General features: G+C 42.1%; 1 protein-coding gene across 1 annotated transcript in view; it reads left to right on the top strand.

Moving 5' to 3' along the window:
• SORD (sorbitol dehydrogenase) overlaps positions 1 to 19,161 on the top strand; it is a 90,555-nt gene that overhangs the window by 67,417 nt on the left and 3,977 nt on the right. Inside the window, exon 8 of the mRNA XM_030187918.1 lies at positions 9,513 to 9,634. Coding sequence (XP_030043778.1) covers positions 9,513 to 9,634 — 122 coding nt within the window. The remainder of the gene's footprint in view (positions 1 to 9,512; positions 9,635 to 19,161) is intronic.

Here is a 19,161-nt window from a genome sequence, read left to right as displayed (position 1 = left end):
GATGGCCAAAATCAGCTAAGTGACAAGTTTAGTTGTCATTTTCTTACTATTCCATTTTGTCTTGGTCTTTTCCTAAATTGTGTCTTTGTGTTTTTAAAAGTAAAAGGAGGGGAGAGGCAATAGGCGACAGACATTTTAATTTCACCTTGACATGTGTTGACGAGAGGGGAATTTTGCGGGGTGGTAGAAGGAAATAAGTTAGTATTTACCTATGACATGAGGAAGTCATTCTCCAAAAAGTTTGAATAGAAGTAGCACTTGGCAGAGATGTATATGTTTGCTTACAGTTAAAGAATTACCAGCATTACCACATATTGGATTGGGTCAAGAACAAGACACTGTAACACTTTCTGTAAGTGAAGTAGGGCATAGGTTTCAGAAGACTTGATACTGATTTGTTTACATTACATTTCTTCAGGTTAGAGGTTAAGGCTCTTTTTTTTAACTTCACGTACTCCATTTATTGTTTGAAATTAAGCTTTGTTGGTTGCTGACAAGCAAGAAAGCATTACAGCATTCAGAAATAAATTTCAGACCTCTTTACTTGACTGACTTATTACATCTGAGCTGTGCTTCCTTCATCAGCTTGGTTCAGAATGAGATCTGGATGAGGATCCTTGAATGTAACATGTGAGGAAAGCATGCAGTGCATGGCATATGGAATTTTCTCCAGCCTCTCTGTGTTTGTATATGTACATGTGCGCTTGTATCTGTGCTGTATCGGGGGGGGGGGGATGGCAGAAGGTGGTTTAAATAAAGCAGTTCCCAAATATTCCAGTGGTTTGGGAAAAATAATAAAATGGATCCAAGTGTGATAATGCACTTGACCACTGTCGTGGACAGGATGCTGGGCTCGATGGATCCTTGGTCTTTTCCCACACACCCTCTCTATAGTTGGTGTTATGTAAAAAGATTATATTTGCCAAATAACCAAACTGACTGAGCTCTGGACTGGACATTTGATTAATTTTCATAAAATCTAGGACATATACATAAGCTGGAGAACTAAAGAGGACAACTAACATGCTATTCTTGTCTACCAAGCTTCTGAAGGCCAATATTGCTGAATCATAGTCCAGCCCTGAAATTTTACAGCTATATATGTTTTGAGGCATGTGCTGCTCTCTTGGTGGGGGGGGGGGGGGGGGGGTATTGGTTAGTGGATTTGGGAGGGGGGATATAGGGGGTCTTTATTTTCTTGTTGTATTTGGTGTATATGGCTTTAGAATAGATAAATGTTGTAAATTTATTGTTCAGAAGAATCCGCAACCAAGCGGAGAACTCGAATGCCCCACGGGAAAACACAAGTAAGTGAGAGTGGGATGTTTGACCACGGGAATACAAATCCTGGAGACAAGAATCTTAAAAAGTTTGTTTATTGATGAAAAGACTCGACACAACTGTTGTGTTTCGGCCGTCAGGCCTGCATCAGGAGTCTTGCTCAATAATGTGTCGTTTATTGAGTCTCAGACCCCGGAAGAACAGATGATATGTGCAGTAGGTAGCAAGTGATGTGTTGTACTGGTCTTTAGAAAGACCTTTGGTGATGAGCTTGCTCATAGACAAATCGAGTGTCGTAAAAAGCATGTTAGCTAATAAAAGTTATTTCAAAAAAAACCAGAGGATGCCACTGTACCAAGGCCATGGGTATTGTTATGTTTCACCAAGCGGAAGGAGTACAGCAACCAAACCTCTCATAGATGGTGTTCAAATGAAAGTTTATTGAAAATTCTTCCAAAACAATGATGACGACCCGACATGACTCATATTTCGGCCTTATCGGCCTGCATCAGGGGATTAGGGATTTGTTATTCAATATGTATTCCTAGACTAGTCATCAAAGGGTTAAAATTCCAATCATTAATGGATTTCAAACACAGATATAGCAATGAATGCTGTATCTGTACGCGAAAAGAGATATAGCATTCATTGCTATATCTGTGCCTCTTTTATCCCTCTGTCATCTAGTGGTCCAACTGATTCTTTTGCTGGCTTCTTGCTTTTAATATACATAAAAAAAGTTTTTACTATGTGTTTTTGGCTCCAACACTGTCTTCTTTTCAAATCTCTCTTTTTGCCTTCCTTATGAGCACTTTGCATTTGACTTGCCATTCTTAATGCTGTTTCCTATTATTTTCAGTTGGATCCTTCTTCCATGTTCTGAAGGATTTTCTTTTAGCTCTAATAGCTTCCTTCACCTCACTTTTTAACCATGCCGGCAGTCGTTTGGTCTTCCTTCCCCCTTTTTTAATACACGGAATATATGTGTCCTATGCTTCCAGGATGGTATTTTTGCACAGCAGCCACGCCTCGTGTAAATTTTTGACCTTTGCAGCTGCTCCTCCTTTTTTTTCACCGTTCTTCTCATTTTATCATAGTCTCCTTTTTGAATACATGATGAAATGTCCATGGTGATGAAGTGTTACGTGATGAAGTGTCTCAGTGATGAACAGACCAACACCCCTCCAGTATTGAACACTCTGTCCAGGGAGGGCTAATTTGTATTGTGTTTGTCACCCCCAGTCATTTGAATTGTAAGTGCTTATGTGGTGGATCATTGTTGGAATCAAATGAGGAGATTAAAGCAAGGAGCTTTGAGACACAGAGGGCTCATCAGCATGGAAGTTAAAGCCCCCAAGAAAGAGGTTTCAGTTGAAAATCAGCAAGTTCTCTTACTCACTCATTGGGTGTTTTACTGTTGACCTAACTGTGAACTGGCAGGTGTTTCTGTCAGATCTAGGATTATAGAGACACTTTTCTGATTGTGCACTTTGGAACATAAAAGGCAATTCTGTAAGCTAGCACCTAAAGTTAGGTGCCAGGTAGTGCACCCAGTCTATAGAACAGGAGCACTTACACATGTGATTGGGACCAATTGGTAGTTAAGTCTGTAAGTACTAGGCACTATTCTATAAACAGTGCAGTTGATAAATATGAAACTATCACACCTTTTTTTTTTACTTCACTTACATTGTAACATAGTAGATGATGGTCCATCCAGTCTGCCCAACAAGATACCAAAATTCTACATCTATGCTCATACCCATTGAACCAGATCTACCCACAGCTCTGAGAAAACTGACTGCCTGCCTAACCACAACTCGGGAATGGGCAAACAATAATAAATTTTGCCTGAACCCAAATAAAACAGAGATTGTTTGGGTACCAAATACAAGTGGACAAATTCCCAACTTTCAAATACCTTTTGGGAAGTATGAGCCCCCCCTAAAATCACAGGTCAGGAATCTTGGGATACTGCTAGATTCATCACTCACTCTAATCCCACAAATTCAAACAACCTTCAAAAATGGTCTCTTATCACCTACGGCAACTATGAAATCTCTCTCCATATATTGAAAAGACTAGTAAGACCACAGTGATCCATGCCATGATAACATTACGACTAGACTACTGTAATGCCCTGTACACTATTCAAAAAGAGTTTGTATCGGCTCCAACTAATTCAGAATGCTGCAGCACGACTGATAGAAGGCTGCAGCACGACTGATAGAAGGCTGTAAGTGGCGTGACCACAACACACCTTTCTTGCAAAAGCTACACTGGCTACCAGTACCTTAAAGGGCTAAATTTAAAACTCTATGATTTTCAAGGTGCTCAGAGAAAATGGACCAGAGTACTTAAAGAATAAGTTAGCCCTTTACACACCTTTAAGACCTTAAGGGTCTCTCAGGGATCATCACTATCTGTGTCTTTGTCAAAAGAAATTGTACGATGTGATACCGCCAGCAACTCTTCTCAGGAATAGCCCCCACACTCTGGAATCTACTCCCAGAAGAGCTACTTGTAACTCAAGACTACCTCTACTTCAGGAAGCAGGTGAAACCCTTGCTCTTCTCCCAAGCCTTTAATACATAGGGTGACTGACTATACACTCATTCTACTACTACTATTTAGCATTTCTATAGTAACATAGTAGATGACGGCAGAAAAAGACCTGCACGGTCCATCCAGTCTGCCCAAGAAGATAAATTTCTATGTGCTACTTTTTTATTTGTACTGTCCTCTTCAGGGCACAGACCATATAAGTCTGGCCAGCCCTATCCCCGCCTCCCAACCACTAACCCCGCCTCCCACCACCAGCTCTGGCACAGACTGTATAAGTCTGCCCAGCACTATCCTCGCCTCCCAACTACCAGTCCCGCCTCCCACCACCAGCTCTGGCACAGACAATTTAAGTCTGCCTAGCACTATCCCTGCCTCCCAACTACCAGTCCCGCCTCCCACCACCAGCTCTGGCACAGACCGTATAAGTCTGCCCAGCACTATCCCTGCCTCCCACCACCGGCTCTGGCACAGACCATATAAGTCTGCCCAGCACTATCCCCGCCGCCCAACCACCAGCCCCGGCACAGACCGTATAAGTCTGCCCAGCACTAGTCCCGCCTCCCAACCACCAGCCCCGGCACAGACCGTATAAGTGCCCAGCACTAGTCCCGTCTCCCAACCACCAGCCCTGGCACAGACCGTATAAGTCTGCCCAGCACTAGCCCCGCCTCCCAACCACCAGCTCTGCCACCCATTCTAGGCTAAGCTCCTGAGGATTCCTTCCTTCTGCACAGGATTCCTTTATGTTTATCCCACGCATATTTGAATTCCGTTACCGTTTTCATCTCCACCACCTCCCGCAGGAGGGCATTCCAAGCATCCACCACCCGCTCCGTGAAAAAATACTTCCTGACATTCTTCTTGAGTCTGCCCCCCTTCAATCTCATTTCATGCCCTCTCGTTCTACCGCCTTCCCATCTCCGGAAAAGGTTTGCGGATTAATACCTTTCAAATATTTGAACGTCTGTATCATATCACCCCTGTTTCTCCTTTCCTCCAGGGTATACATGTTCAGGTCCGCAAGTCTCTCCTCATACGTCTTGTAACGCAAATCCTATACCATCCTCATAGCTTTTCTTTGCACCGCTTCAATTCTTTTTACATCCTTAGCAAGATACGGCCTCCAAAACTGAACACAATACTCCAGGTGGGACCTCACCAACGACTTGTACAGGGGCATCAACACCTCTTTTCTTCCTCTCTCTATACAGCCTAGTAACCTTCTAGCTATGGCCACCGCCTTGTCACACTGTTTCATCGCCTTCAGATCCTCAGATACAATCACCCCAAGATCCCTCTCCCCATCCGTACCTAGCAGACTCTCACCACCTAACACATACGCCTCTCTTGGATTTCTACTCTCTAAGTGCATCACTTTGCATTTCTTCGCATTGAATTTTAATTGCCAAACCTTAGACCATTCTTCTAGCTTTTTCAGATCCTTTTTCATGTTTTCCACTCCCTCCGGGGTGTCCACTGTGTTACAAATCTTAGTATCATCCGCAAATAGGCAAACTTTACCTTCTAACCCTTCGGCAATGTCACTCACAAATATATTGAACAGAATCGGCCCCAGCACCGATCCCTGAGGCACTCCACTACTCACCTTTCCCTCCTCCGAGCGAACTCCATTCACCACCACCCTCTGGCGCCTGTCCGTCAACCAGTTCCTAATCCAGTTCACCACTTTGGGTCCTATCTTCAGCCCATCCAGTTTATTTAAGAGCCTCCTGTGGGGAACCGTGTCAAAAGCCTTGCTGAAATCTAAGTAGATTACGTCTATAGCACGTCCACGGTTCAATTCTCCGGTCACCTAATCAAAGAATTTGTTTGGCACGATTTCCCTTTGGTAAAACCATGTTGTCTCGGATCTTGTAACTCATTTTCTTCCAGGAAATTCACTATCCTTTCCTTCAGCATCGCTTCCATTACTGTTCCAATAATCGAAGTGAGGCTTACCAGCCTGTAGTTTCCAGCTTCTTCCCTATCACCACTTTTGTGAAGAGGGACCACCTCTGCCGTTCTCCAATCCCTCGGAACCTCGCCCATTTCTAAGGATTTATTAAACAAATCTTTAAGAGGACCCGCCAGAACCTCTCTGAGCTCCCTCAATATCCTGGGGTGGATCCCATCCGGTCCCATGGCTTTGTCCACCTTTAGTTTATCTAGTTGTTGATACACACTCTCTTCCGTGAACGGTGCTATATCCACTCCATTCTCAAATAAACTTTTGCCAGTCCATCGTGGTCCTTCTCCCGGATTTTCTTCAGTAAAAACAGAACAAAAGTATTTATTTAGCAAATTTGCCTGTGGCCTAGTGGTTAGGGTGGTGGACTTTGGTCCTGGGGAACTGAAGAACTGAGTTCGATTCCCACTTCAGGCACAGGCAGCTCCTTGTGACTCTGGGCAAGTCACTTAACCCTCCATTGCCCCATGTAAGCTGCATTGAGCCTCCCATGAGTGGGAAAGCGTGGGGTACAAATGTAACAAAAATAAATTATCTACATAGTGGTTCGCTCACAATTCCCTTTTTAGTCATTCTCCTTTCACTAATATACCTGAAGAAATTTTTGTCACCCCTCCTTACCTTTCTAGCCATTTGTTCTTCCGCTTGCGCTTTTGCCAGACGTATCTCTCTCTTGGCTTCTTTCAGTTTCCTCCGGTATTCCTCCCCATGTTCCTCGTCTTGAGTTTTTCTGTATTTCTGGAACGCCAACTCTTTAGCCTTTATTTTCTCAGCCACTTGCTTGGAGAGCCATAGTGGTTTCCTTTTTCTCTTGCTTTGATTTACTTTCCTTACATATAGGTTTGTGGCCCTATTTATAGCTTTTTTTCAGCCTGGACCACTGTCCTTCCACTTCTCGTACGTCCTCCCAGCCCATCAGCTCCTTCCTTAGGTATTCCCCCATTTTACTAAGTCAGCATGCTTGAAATCCAGGACTTTGAGTTTTGAGTGGCCACCCTCCTCTTCAGCCGTCATAACAAACCAAACCGTTTGATGGTCACTGCCGCCCAGGTGGGCACCCACTCGGATATTTGACACGCTATCCGCATTTGTGAGCACCAGATCCAGCGTCGCTCCCTCCCTCATGGGTTCCATGACCATTTGTCTGAGCAGAGCACTTTGGAAAGCATCCACAATCTCTCTACTTCTTTCCGATTCTGCAGACGGTACCTTCCAATCTACATCCGGCAGATTGAAATCTCCCAGCATACACAAGGCGTACGCAGTGCTGCACAAACATAGAAGAAAGACAGTCCCTGCTCAAAGAGCTTACAATCTAATAGACAAAAAATAAAGTAAGCAAATCTGCACCTAAACTAGCTTGCTGCACACATTGTAACTTAGATCAGTTCCTTATCTCTTGCTTAACTATACAACGAACTTTGAGTTTAGCTAACCAACCAAATTATCCAAACTGACTCTGTACCACACATCTTGTTCCCATAATATATCTGCTCTTGGTCCCTCAGCAATTCCCATTTTACTGGTCCTAATACTGTCCTTTCTAAGCATTGAGCTTTGGCATGTCTTCACCATAGTAAGCCATATTATAGAAAATCTCTAGCATCATATCTGTTAAATATTCTAATGCATGCTTATTAGGTGTATCATTACTATTATGCTAACATTGCATTATATCTCTGGCATTTGAATTCAAGTGCTGTTAAATGTGTACATTTTTTATACTGCTTCACGGTTCTATTATTAGGTTTCAATTTACTGTTTTCAGGTTTATCTCTTTTATTGTGTTTATGTTTATTCTTGGTTATTTTACTATTGTTATGCTGTTAAGATTGTAAGTTTTATGTTACATTATACCTGCTGTACACCGCCTTGGGTGAATTTCTTCGTAAAGGCGGTTAATAAATCCCAATAAATAAAATGTGATGAGTTTATGATGTGATATGTATACCTGATCTTGATTTGTCCTTGTAATTTTCATGGTATAAACTGTAGAAGTCTGCCTGGCACTGTCCTTTTTCTAAATTTCTGAAGTTGTCGAAGCCCCTGAAAAGCTCCACTCCAGTCCATACAAATCTATTCAACCAAAATCAGGGCACAGACCTTAGAAGTCTTGCCTTGGCTTTGTTTCCCAGTTAGTGATGTCGCTACCTAATCTCCGCTAAGCTTCTTTGGATCCATTTCTTCCAAACAGGATTCCTTTGTGTTTATCTCATGCATTTTTTAAGTCTGTTACTGTTTTCATATCCACTACTTCTGGTGGGAGGGCATTCCAGGTACCTACCACCCTCTTACGAGGCAAGACTACAGTTTAAGATATGTGTGTTGGTCTTTAAGGATTTTCATGGGGAGATTCCTGCTTATTTGATCATTTTTCTTTTTTGAATGGACGCATTCTACTAGAAATGATCTTTAGGTTTTTCATCAGTTCAGAATATTAAAGCCTTATGACCGCTCAAGGCTTCTTTACCATATCAATTAGCATAATGTTGGAACCTCCTGCCACTTTCCTTTAGACTAACAGAAAATTATTGTACGTTCAGAAAGCTACTGAAGACATTTCTTTTTAGAAATTAATTTTAGGAGCTTAAAGTAATGTTTTATTTGAGTGGGTTTGATTTGTGGTTATCTTATGTGTTGTAAATTTCTGTAGAATGCTTCAGATTCTTTATTGTTACCTGCATTTAACTTGGTGTTTATTGCAGGACATAAGACTGTAAAAATCTTAATCTTAAATCTAAATTGCTTTATGCAAACATGGGAGGAGCATGGGTGTATCATGGGCATGTCGCCAAGTGACATACACAGCTTATAGAATATTGCCAGTTGTGTGTATTGCATGGCGCACTCAGGTATCTCAACTTATGTCAGCTATTGACCTGTTGGAAGTGTGCACACCTTTTGGCATGCCGTTTCGGCTTTGCACTAATTTTCTGTTAGGGCTTAGGCGCACCCTTAAGCTGTTATAGAATTGGCGTTGAGCATGCCCTTTTGTAGCACCTAAAACAAAGCAACAATTTATAGAACTGCTGCCAAAATCTGCTGGTTGGGCAATTTGCCCCCAATTTTCAAAGTGAAACTACATTGTGAAGACAATTTTCAGATGGCTGGTTTATGAATGTAAAAAAGCTGTTCACATACATAAATACTTCACAAATTGTCCTCTGAATTGTCCACTCTGAGTATGGATGTTCTTGATTATGGAGACTAAACATGTATGTCACCCTTTTGCATTAATGAGGAAGTTCTAATTATCTGTAGACTGTATTACACAGTACTGTTAACACACAGGTTACTGTTTTTCTATGGTTAAGTAGCTAATTGCCATGGAGGTTTTTGGATGTTATAATGTTTGCGTTCTTTGTAAATAAATGTCAGCAATTCCCATTTTACTGGTCCTAATACTGTCCTTTCTAAGCATTGAGCTTTGGCATGTCTTCACCTTGCATTGTATTGATCACCTTAGATAAAGTGTGAAGTGTGATTAGCCCCTATCATTGTATTTTTTATGGCATGAGTTTTGCTTGTGATTATTAGTCACATGCGACTGAAAGGAAATCTTTGTTGTCTGGCTACAGATTTCTTTATTTACATTGCCTTAAACCATTGTTCTCAGTACTAAAGGTCTTCTGAAATATATCCCCAGCTGCTATTGTGAACCTCTTTTATAATTTTTTCAATTTCTTGTATCATTGCCAAGGCCACTCGCTCTGGTGGGACCCTGGTTCTGGTTGGACTGGGTCCTGCAATGGTGAATGTTCCCCTTGTGAATGCTGCAGTTCGAGAGGTGGATATCCGAGGAATATTTCGATACTGCAACACGTGAGTACTGTGCTTTTCAGTGTCTTTTAAGGCAGGAACAGCAGTAGTGAGCAGAGTTTTGTCTATTATCATATTACATAATTTAACTTAACATTTTTCTCTAGGTCATGGTGTCTTTTCATGCATGTACACAAAGCACGTTATAATAGTTAAAACACTAGATTGAAGCAGCGGACATTTACATCTGCTAGGAAGCTAATGTATATGTCCATGCGTAAAGTATGTGCACATGCTCGTGTTATATAAACAACATGGTAAATTGTGACTCTGCCAATGCCTTGCCCAAACACCGTATAACGATGTAAAAGCGCGCACCTTCTTGTCACTGCACATATTTTAAAGCACATAACCCCTAGATTAATTTTGTTTAAATTCTTTTTATTAAATATAGCCCATGACACAGAACATTATCATCATTTTTTCATTTCACATTTCCATATTTATATAAATTCTCCCCCTCATCTAAACATCAGGAGATATACAACATAACAATCATAAAGCTTTCATAATTCTGATTAAATGCTGTGGAATTTGGACTCTTATTCTTCCACACACCGATTTGATGTCATCTGTGACATCAACTGCCTTTCATGTTCTTTCCATAGTCGATGTCATCTGTGAACATTTTTTTTAAAGAAAATGACAATCAGGCTTATTTTCGAAAGAAGGGCCGCCCATCTTTTGACACAAATCGGGAGATGGGCGTCCTTCTCTCAGGGTCGTCCAAATCAGCATAATTGAAAGCTGCTTCCCGTCACGGGGACGACCAAAGTTCCCGGGAGCATGTTGGAGGTGTAGCGAAGGCGGGACTGGGGCGTGCCTAACAGATGGGCATCCTCGAGCGATAATGGAAAAAAGAAGGGCGTCCCTGACGAGCACTTGGCCGACTTTACTTGGTCCATTTTTTCTTACGACCAAGTCTCAAAAAGGTGCCCGAACTGACCAGATGACCACCGGAAGGAATCGGGGATGACCTACCCTGACTCATCCAGTGGTGACTAACCCACTTCCACCCTGAAAAAATCTTTAAAAACCTTTTTTGCCATCCTCAAATATCATACTCAGGTCCATCGCAGCAGTATGCAGGTCCCTAGGGGGGGGGGGGGGAGGTGTGTGTCAGCGGAGGCATAGCGAAGGCGTGGACGTCCGTCTTTCAAACGTTTTGGAAGTCCTGAACTGCCCCCCCCCCCCCCACAGGGACGGCCAAATTTCAAGGGAGTGGAGTGGAGGAGTGGCCTAGTGGTTAGAGCACTGGTCTTGCAATCCAGAGGTGGCTGGTTCAAATCTCACTGCTGCTACTTGTGATCCAAAATCCAAATAAATAAATAAATAAAGGGGGGTGTCGGAGGCATAGCAAAGGCATGGACATCCTTCTCACAGAAACATCCACATTTTGGACATCCTCAACTGCCCGTCTCAGGGACGGAGGCATAACGAAGGCGTCCAACACTTGGACGTCCTTCACCCATACTCAAAAAAAAAAAAATAATAAAGACATCCCTGACGAGCACTTGGACGTTTTCACATGGACTTGTCTTTTTTTAAGGTTGTAGATGGCTATTATACACTCAGCTTGTCTGCGTGTATGAAGCTGTCTTTGGCAGTGCATTTGTGATTATTGATGATTTTTATGGGTGGATACCTTTTGATGAATTACTTAGAGTAACAGATAGATATCCACACAAAGTTCCTGTAAAAGGAGCTTTTATTGAGTTCACTTCAAAGTTGATTATAATTACAAGCAATGAGTATATTATTGATTGGTACAAGTTTCCTGGTTACACTGGCAGAGTACATGGTTTGTATGGTAGGATTACATGTTATCAGGATTATAAAAAGACAGTTCAGAGATGTAGCTCTTCCTTATGGGAAGATTAACTATTAAGTCTGAGAAGTCCAGTGATTCACTTGAAAGTCCTGGCACCTGCCTACGGCTTGATTTCACTATTCACACTTGGCAAGGGAGTGAGTTTAGTAAATAAAAATGAGTTCAGTAATTCATTTGTTAAGCTGGTTCTTTACCAGTAGTGTATATCATATCTTTGAATAGGAAGTATCCAGTTGTTCTAATTGTGAATCCTGTTGGTATGTCAGATGCTATTTCTTTGCTTGAAGAGAATATTATGCCTCCCCATGGTACCAGAGCTTGGCTGCTCTGTACTGGCTTCCCCTCCTTAGGAAGGAAATTGTGTGCAAATGAGCTAACAGCAAGCAGCTGATTTGCAATTCCTTCATGCATGCCCGTTCCTTTCCGAATTGCTAAGAGATCGGTAAGGGAAGTCGTCCCATCCCCGCTATCGTTTTTGTCGCCCTTCGCTGCACCTTTTCCAATTCTACTATATCTTTCTTGAAATGCGGCGACCAGACCTGGAACACAATACTCAATTCTGGTCGCCGCATTTACATTGTAGTTTCATCGCATGCCTCCTAGTCCTAGTATTTTGGAAAGCGTAAACAGATGCTTCATATCTACCCGTTCAACTCCACTCATTATTTTATAGACCTCTATCCTATCTCCCCTCAGCTGTCTTTTCGCCAAGCTGAAGAGCTCTAGCCACTTTAGCCTTTCCTCATAGGGAAATCGACTCATCCCCTTTATCATTTTCGTCGCCCTTCTCTGCACCTTTTCTAATTCCACTATATCTATTTTGAGATGCGGCAACCAGAATTGAACACAATATTCAAGGTGCTGTCGCACCATGGAGCAATACAAAGGCATTATAACATTCTCATTTTTGTTTTCCATTCCTTTCCTAACATTCTATTCGCTTTCTTAGCCGCAGCAGCACACTGAGCAGAAGGTTTCAACGTATCATCAACGACGACACCTAGATCCCTTTCTTGGTCCGTGACTCCTAACGTGGAACCTTGCATGACATAGCTATAATTCGGGTTCCTCTTTCCCACATGCATCACTTTGCACTTGCTCACATTAAACGTTATCTGCCATTTAGACTACCAGTCTCGTAAGGTCCTCTTGTAATTTTTCACAATCCTCCCGCGATTTAACGACTTTGAATAACTTTGTGTTGTCAGCAAATTTAATTATCTCACTAGTTACTCCCATCTCTTGGTCATTTATAAATATGTTAAGAAGCAGCGGTCCCAGCACAGACCCCTAGGGAACCCCAATAACTACCCTTCTCCATTGAGAATACTGACCATTTAACCCTACTCTCTGTTTTCTATCTTTTAACCAGTTTTTAATCCACAATAGAACACTACTTCCTATCCCATGACTCTCCAATTTCCTCTGGAGTCTTTCATGAGGTACTTTGTCAAACGCCTTCTGAAAATCCAGATACAAAATATCAACCGGCTCACCTTTATCCACATGTTTATTCACCCCTTCAAAGAAATGTAGTAGATTGGTGAGGCAAGATTTCCCTTCACTAAATCCATGTTGACTTTGTCTCATTAATCCATGCTTTTGAATATGCTCTGTAATTTTGTTCTTAATAATCTCTACCATTTTGCCCGGCACCGACGTCAGACTCACTGGTCTATAATTTCACGGATCTCCTCTGGAACCTTTTTTAAAAATTGGCGTTACATTGGCCACCCTCCAATCTTCTGGTACCACGCTCGATTTTAAGGATAAATTACATATTACTAACAATAGCTCCGCAAGCTCATTTTTCAGTTCTATCAGTACTCTGGGATGAATACCATCCGGTCTAGGAGATTTGCTACTCTTCAGTTTGTAGAACTGCCCCATTACATCCTCCTGGTTTATAGAGAATTCATTAAGTTTCTCCGACTCGTCAGCTTCGAATACCATTTCCGTCACCGGTATCCCACCCAAATCTTCCTCGGTGAAGACCGAAGCAAAGAATTCATTTAATCTCTCCGCTATGGCTTTGTCTTCCCTGATCGCCCCTTTTACTCCTCGGTCATCTAGCGGTCCAACCGATTCTTTTGCTGGCTTCCTGCTTTTAATATACCTAAAAAAATTTTTACTATGTGTTTTTGCCTCCAACGCAATCTTTTTTTCGAAGTCCCTCTTAGTCTTCCTTATCAGTGCTTTGCATTTGACTTGACATTCCTTATGCTGTTTCTTATTATTTTCAGTCGGTTTCTTCTTCTATTTTCTGAAGGATTTTCTTTTAGCTCTAATAGCTTCCTTCACCTCACTTTTTAACCATACCGGCTGTCATTTGGTCTTCCGTCCTTCTTTTTTAATACGGGGAATATATTTGGCCTGGGCTTCCAGGATGGTGTTTTTGAACAGCATCCACGCCTGATGTAAATTTTTGGCTCTCGCAGTCGCTCCTCTAAGTTTTTTTTTTCACCGTTCTCATTTTATCATAGTCGCCTTTTTTAAAGTTAAACACTAATGTATTTGATTTCCTATGTATACTTACCTCAAAGCTAATATCAAATCTGATCATATTATCAAGCGGCCCCAGCACCATTACCTCCCGCACCAGATCATGTGCTCCACTAAGGACTAGGTCTAGAATTTTTCCTTCTCTCGTCGGCTCCTGTACCAGCTGCTCCATAAAGCTGTCCTTGATTTCATCAAGGAATTTTACCTCCCTAGCGTGCCCCGATGTTACATTTACCCAGTCAATATCGGGGTAATTGAAATCACCCATTATTATTGTGTTGCCCAGTTTGTTTGTGTCCCTAATTTCCTTTAACATTTTTGCATCTGTCTGTTAATCCTGGCCAGGCGGATGGTAATACACTCCTATCACTATCCTTTTCCCCTTTACACAAGGAATTTCAATCCACAGTGATTCCAAGAATTTTCAATCTATTTGATTCAAGGCTCTCGTTAATATACAATGCTACCCCTCCACCAATTCGATCCACCCTATCACTACGATATAATTTGTACCCTGGTATGACAGTGTCCCACTGGTTATCCTCCTTCCACCAGGTCTCAGAGATACCTATTATATCTAATTTTTCATTTAGTGCAATATATTCTAACTGTTCCATCTTATTTCTTAGGCTCCTGGCATTCGCATATAGACATTTCAAAGTATGTTTGTTGTTCCTATTTACATGATGCTTAGTACTTGACATTATTAATTTGCAATCTTTTGCCTGATTTAAGGACACCTGATCTACTACGGTCTCTTTTGCAGCCTGACTATCAGGATACCCTTTCTTCCCTGTTCTGGTGATATCTTTGAAAGATACCTTATCCCGAACCATGCACATTTGAGCGACTGTGCCCCCCCCCCCCCCCCCCCCCCCGTTTCTAGTTTAAAAGCTGCTCTATCTCCTTTTTAAATGCCGATACCAGCAGCTGGTCCCACCCTGGTTAAGGTGGAGCCCATCCTTTTGGAATAGGCTCCCCCTTCCCCAGAATGTTGCCCAGTTCCTAACAAATCTAAAACCCTCCTTCCTGCACCATTGTCTCATTCACGCATTGAGACTCCGGAACTCTGCCTGTCTCTTGGGCCCTGCGCATGGAACGGGTAGCATTTCAGAAAATGCTACCGCAGAGGATCTGGATTTGAGCTTTCTACCTAAGAGCCTAAATTTGGCTTCCAGAACCTCTCTCCCACATTTTCCTATGTCATTGGTACCCACATGTACCAAGACAGCCGGCTTCTCCCCAGCACTATCTAAAATCCTATCTAGGTGACGCATGAGGTCCGCCACCTTCACACCAGGCAGGCAAGTCACCAGGTGATCCTCATGTCCACCAGCCACCCAGCTGTCTATATGCCTAATGATCGAGTTACCAACTACAACAGCTGTCCTAACCTTTCCCTCCCGGTCAGCACTTGGAGACATATCCTTGGTGTGAGAGGATAGTACATCCCCTGGTGGGCAGGTCCTGGCTACAGGAGTACTTCCTACTTCACCAGGGTGATGCTCTCCTCCTAGGAGACCTCCCTCCTCCAAGGTAGCACAGGGGCTACCAGACTGGAGGTGGGACTTCTGTACAACATCCCTGTAGGTCTCCTCTATGTACCTCTCTGTCTCCCTCAGCTCCACCAAGTCTGCTACTCTAGCCTCAAGAGAACGGATACGTTCCCTGAGAGCTAGGAGCTCTTTGCATCGGGCACACACATATGACATCTCACCAACTGGGAGATAATCATACATGTGACACTCAATGCAAAAGACTGGATAGCACCCCTCTTGCTGCTGGACTCTTGATTCCATCTTAGTGTTTGAGTTTTTCAATAATTTAAAACTTGCTACAGTATTAAGGATATTAGCCTAATATAAAAGTGTCTTTTAGTTTATATAGTATATTGTACGATTTATTTAGTGTTTCCTTCTTAGATGGTAATGAAATGTATTTAAATCTCTGTAGGAGCACTCCTTGCTTGTTACCCTAATTAGAATAACTGACTATAAATGAAGAGTTGTTCTAGGGTTGAGCGGGAAGACTAAACTAGATCCTGCAGTGCCTGCTAGATTCTGTTAATGCTGTGGTACAAAGTTTTTAAAACTAAGTGGAAAAGACTATGGAGATTAGTTGGTAAAATTTGCTTTTTATATTTTTATTTTGCCTAACACTAACCTACAATTCCTCCTTTAAACCCCAATCTTTAAGTTCCCAAAGCACAAAGCCAAATAGCATCCACTTACCAGAGAAATGTCCTCTTCTCTCGGAACTTCTCAGAAAGAAAGTTCAGTGGGACCTTTCCTCTTTATATAGTTTTGAGTCTATGGGGCCTTTTTTAAACAGGCTCTTTGAAGCTGACTCAGCAACCTATGCAAGTATTCTACTTCCCCACACCTTAATTAACACTTAATTGAGGTCGCTGGATGAGCTACCTCTCTAGCAGCCAAGGAACATGTTTTTGTTTCCAAAGTGCTGCAATAAGTAACTTACTTCACTAGTTTGTTTTTTCTGATCACTCATTTAGGCCCCTTTACATTCTCTAAAGTGAAGCAGTTCTACTAATTTCATAGAGGTCAAATGAAAGCCATATAAAATGAAAGTCATATAAAAATGTTTTATATGTATTACCAATTGTATCTGTATTCTGAAATGGCATAAGTCATGACAGAAAATTGTAAACCACATTGAGCCTACAAATAGGTGGGAAAATGTGGGATACAAATGCAATAAATAAATAAAAAGCATACAATCTAAAATCCATCTTCTGAGTATTCATATCCTGTCATGCAATAATAGGGCTCAGCACACAGACACCCGCCAGTTTGCCACAACTGATGTACCAGGTCATATGAAAATTGCTGACTAAAAAGATGACTTGAGAGAATAGTGATCTGTGTGGAATCCTCTGCATGACAACATGTCCCACTTACTGCGGAAACATCAGATTACCTTGCACTTACAGGATAATTATAATGATCTACCCAGGCATTAGCATGAGGCATTAGCCTGCTTTCTGTTGTATTGGCAGAATGCCAGTGTTATGTCTAATGTCTACAAAGCATTCCACAAAGTAACTTAGACATCTGTCAGCCAGCCTAACTGAAGAGAGAAACAGATTTGTATTAAGGAGTGAATTTCAGAAGCCTTAAGCACCATTTCTGTCTCAGAGAATCAGATTTATATGTGTAAATCAGCATGTGGTAGAAAGGTATTCCTCATACCTATTGAGGTGCAATGTTATAAAGATTTTTCTTTACGTTTTACACTTAGACAAGATCTTTTTATGGTGTAAGCACGTGTACTGTAAGTATGCACAGTGACAAGATGGTATCTGGGCCGGTGCAAGGTTAACGTTCAGTTAACTGTCTGGCTGCTTGGTGCCCCTCCCCCAAGACTGATAATTAAAATCACCCCTAAACTACCCCTTCCAGAACAGTCCTGTAAAAGTGCATCATTGGATATTGTGCTTTTTTACATTTCCGAAAGCCATTTACCAGAGTAATTTCCCTGTTTTTGAGTAAAGTGGTGTGGTAACCTCATTAGTCCTCTTTTAAAGATAATAAATAGAAATAAAACAGAACATAGAAAAGTAATTAAGATGATTACCTTTTTTATTGAACTAACAATACATTTTTTGATTGGACTAACTTAATACCTTTTTTGATTAGCTGATCAAAAAGGTATCATCTTATTTTCTTTTCTCTGTTTTTTGTTTTATTTCTATTTATTACCTATTTTTGAGACATGGTGCCAACCACATATAAATAGCAAAAAGTGCATCTAATATATGTGTTGCACCATTTATATATATATATACCCCTTCTCTTTTAATGACCTTGTTTATTTATAAAAGAATCTTTTCAGTTCTGTGTCATGCTTAGTATATGTGTTTCTTTTTGGCAATGCAGTGCGTATTTTATAAAATGCTTATCGCTCAACAAACCTTTTACAAAATACTTTTATACTTTTAAATGGGAGGACTTACACATCTATTTTCCCACTTAGATGACTAACAGGCTTATTTTCGAAAGAGAAGGGCGCCCATCTTTCAACACAGATCGGAAGAGGGGCATCCTTCTCTCAGGGTCGCCCAAATCGGCATAATCGAAAGCCGATTGTGGGCGCCCTCAACTGCTTTCCGTCACGGGGACGACCAAATTTCCCGGGGGCATGTCGGAAGCATAGCGAAGGTGGGACTGGGGCATGCGTAACACATGGACGTCCTCGGCCGATAATGGAAAAAAGATGGGCGTCCCTGATGAACACTTGGGCGACTTTACTTGGTCCTTTTTTTTTTACGACCAAGCCACAAAAATGTGCACTAAATGACCAGATGACCAACGGAGGGAATTGGGGATGACCTCCCCTTACTCCCCTAGTGGTCACTAACCCCTTCCCACCCTAGAAAAAAAACTTTTAAAATATTTTTATGCCAGCCTCAAATGTCATACCCAGCTCCCTGACAGCAGTATGCAGGTCCCTGCAGCAGTTTTAGTGGGTGCAGTGCACTTCAGGCAGGCGGACCTAGGCCCATCCCCCCTACCTGTTACACTTGTGGTGGTAAATGTGAGCCCTTCAAAACCCACCAGAAACCCACTGTACCCACATGTAGGCGCCCCCCTTCACTCCTTAGGACTATGGTAGTGTTGTACAGTTGTGGGTAGTGGGTTTTGGGGGGCTCAGCACACAAGGTAAGGGAGCTATGCACCTGGGAGCAATTTCTGAAGTCCACTGCAGTGCCCCCAGTTGGTGTCCTGGCATGTCAAGGGGACCAATGCACTACGAATGCTGGCTCCTCCCACAACCAAATGGATTGGATTTGGTCGTTTCTGAGATGGGCGTCCTCGGTTTCCATTATCGCCGAAAACCGGGGACAACCATCTCTAAGGTGTTGAGAGTTGGGCGTCGCCGACCGTATTATCGAAACAAAAGATGGACGCCCATCTTGTTTCTATAATACGGGTTTCCCTGCCCCTTCGCGGGTACGTCCTGCGAGGACGTCCTCAGGAAAACGTGGGCGCCCCGTTTGATTATGCCCCTCTAAGGGGCTCATTTTCAAAACAGAAATCGTTCAAAAAATTGGCACAAAGTAGCATTTGGATGTTTTATTTGCCAAAATGTCGAAATTGCTATTTTCGAACCCCATTTTAAAGATGTTTTTCTATGCAGTTCGTTGGCAGTATGTCCAAATCCCGAGGGGGTGTGTCAA

Source organism: Microcaecilia unicolor, chromosome 1 (assembly GCF_901765095.1).
Source record: "Microcaecilia unicolor chromosome 1, aMicUni1.1, whole genome shotgun sequence".
Lineage (NCBI taxonomy): Eukaryota > Metazoa > Chordata > Amphibia > Gymnophiona > Siphonopidae > Microcaecilia > Microcaecilia unicolor.
Note: the sequence above shows the minus strand (reverse complement) of the source record. Positions and strands in the feature narration are given on the sequence as shown.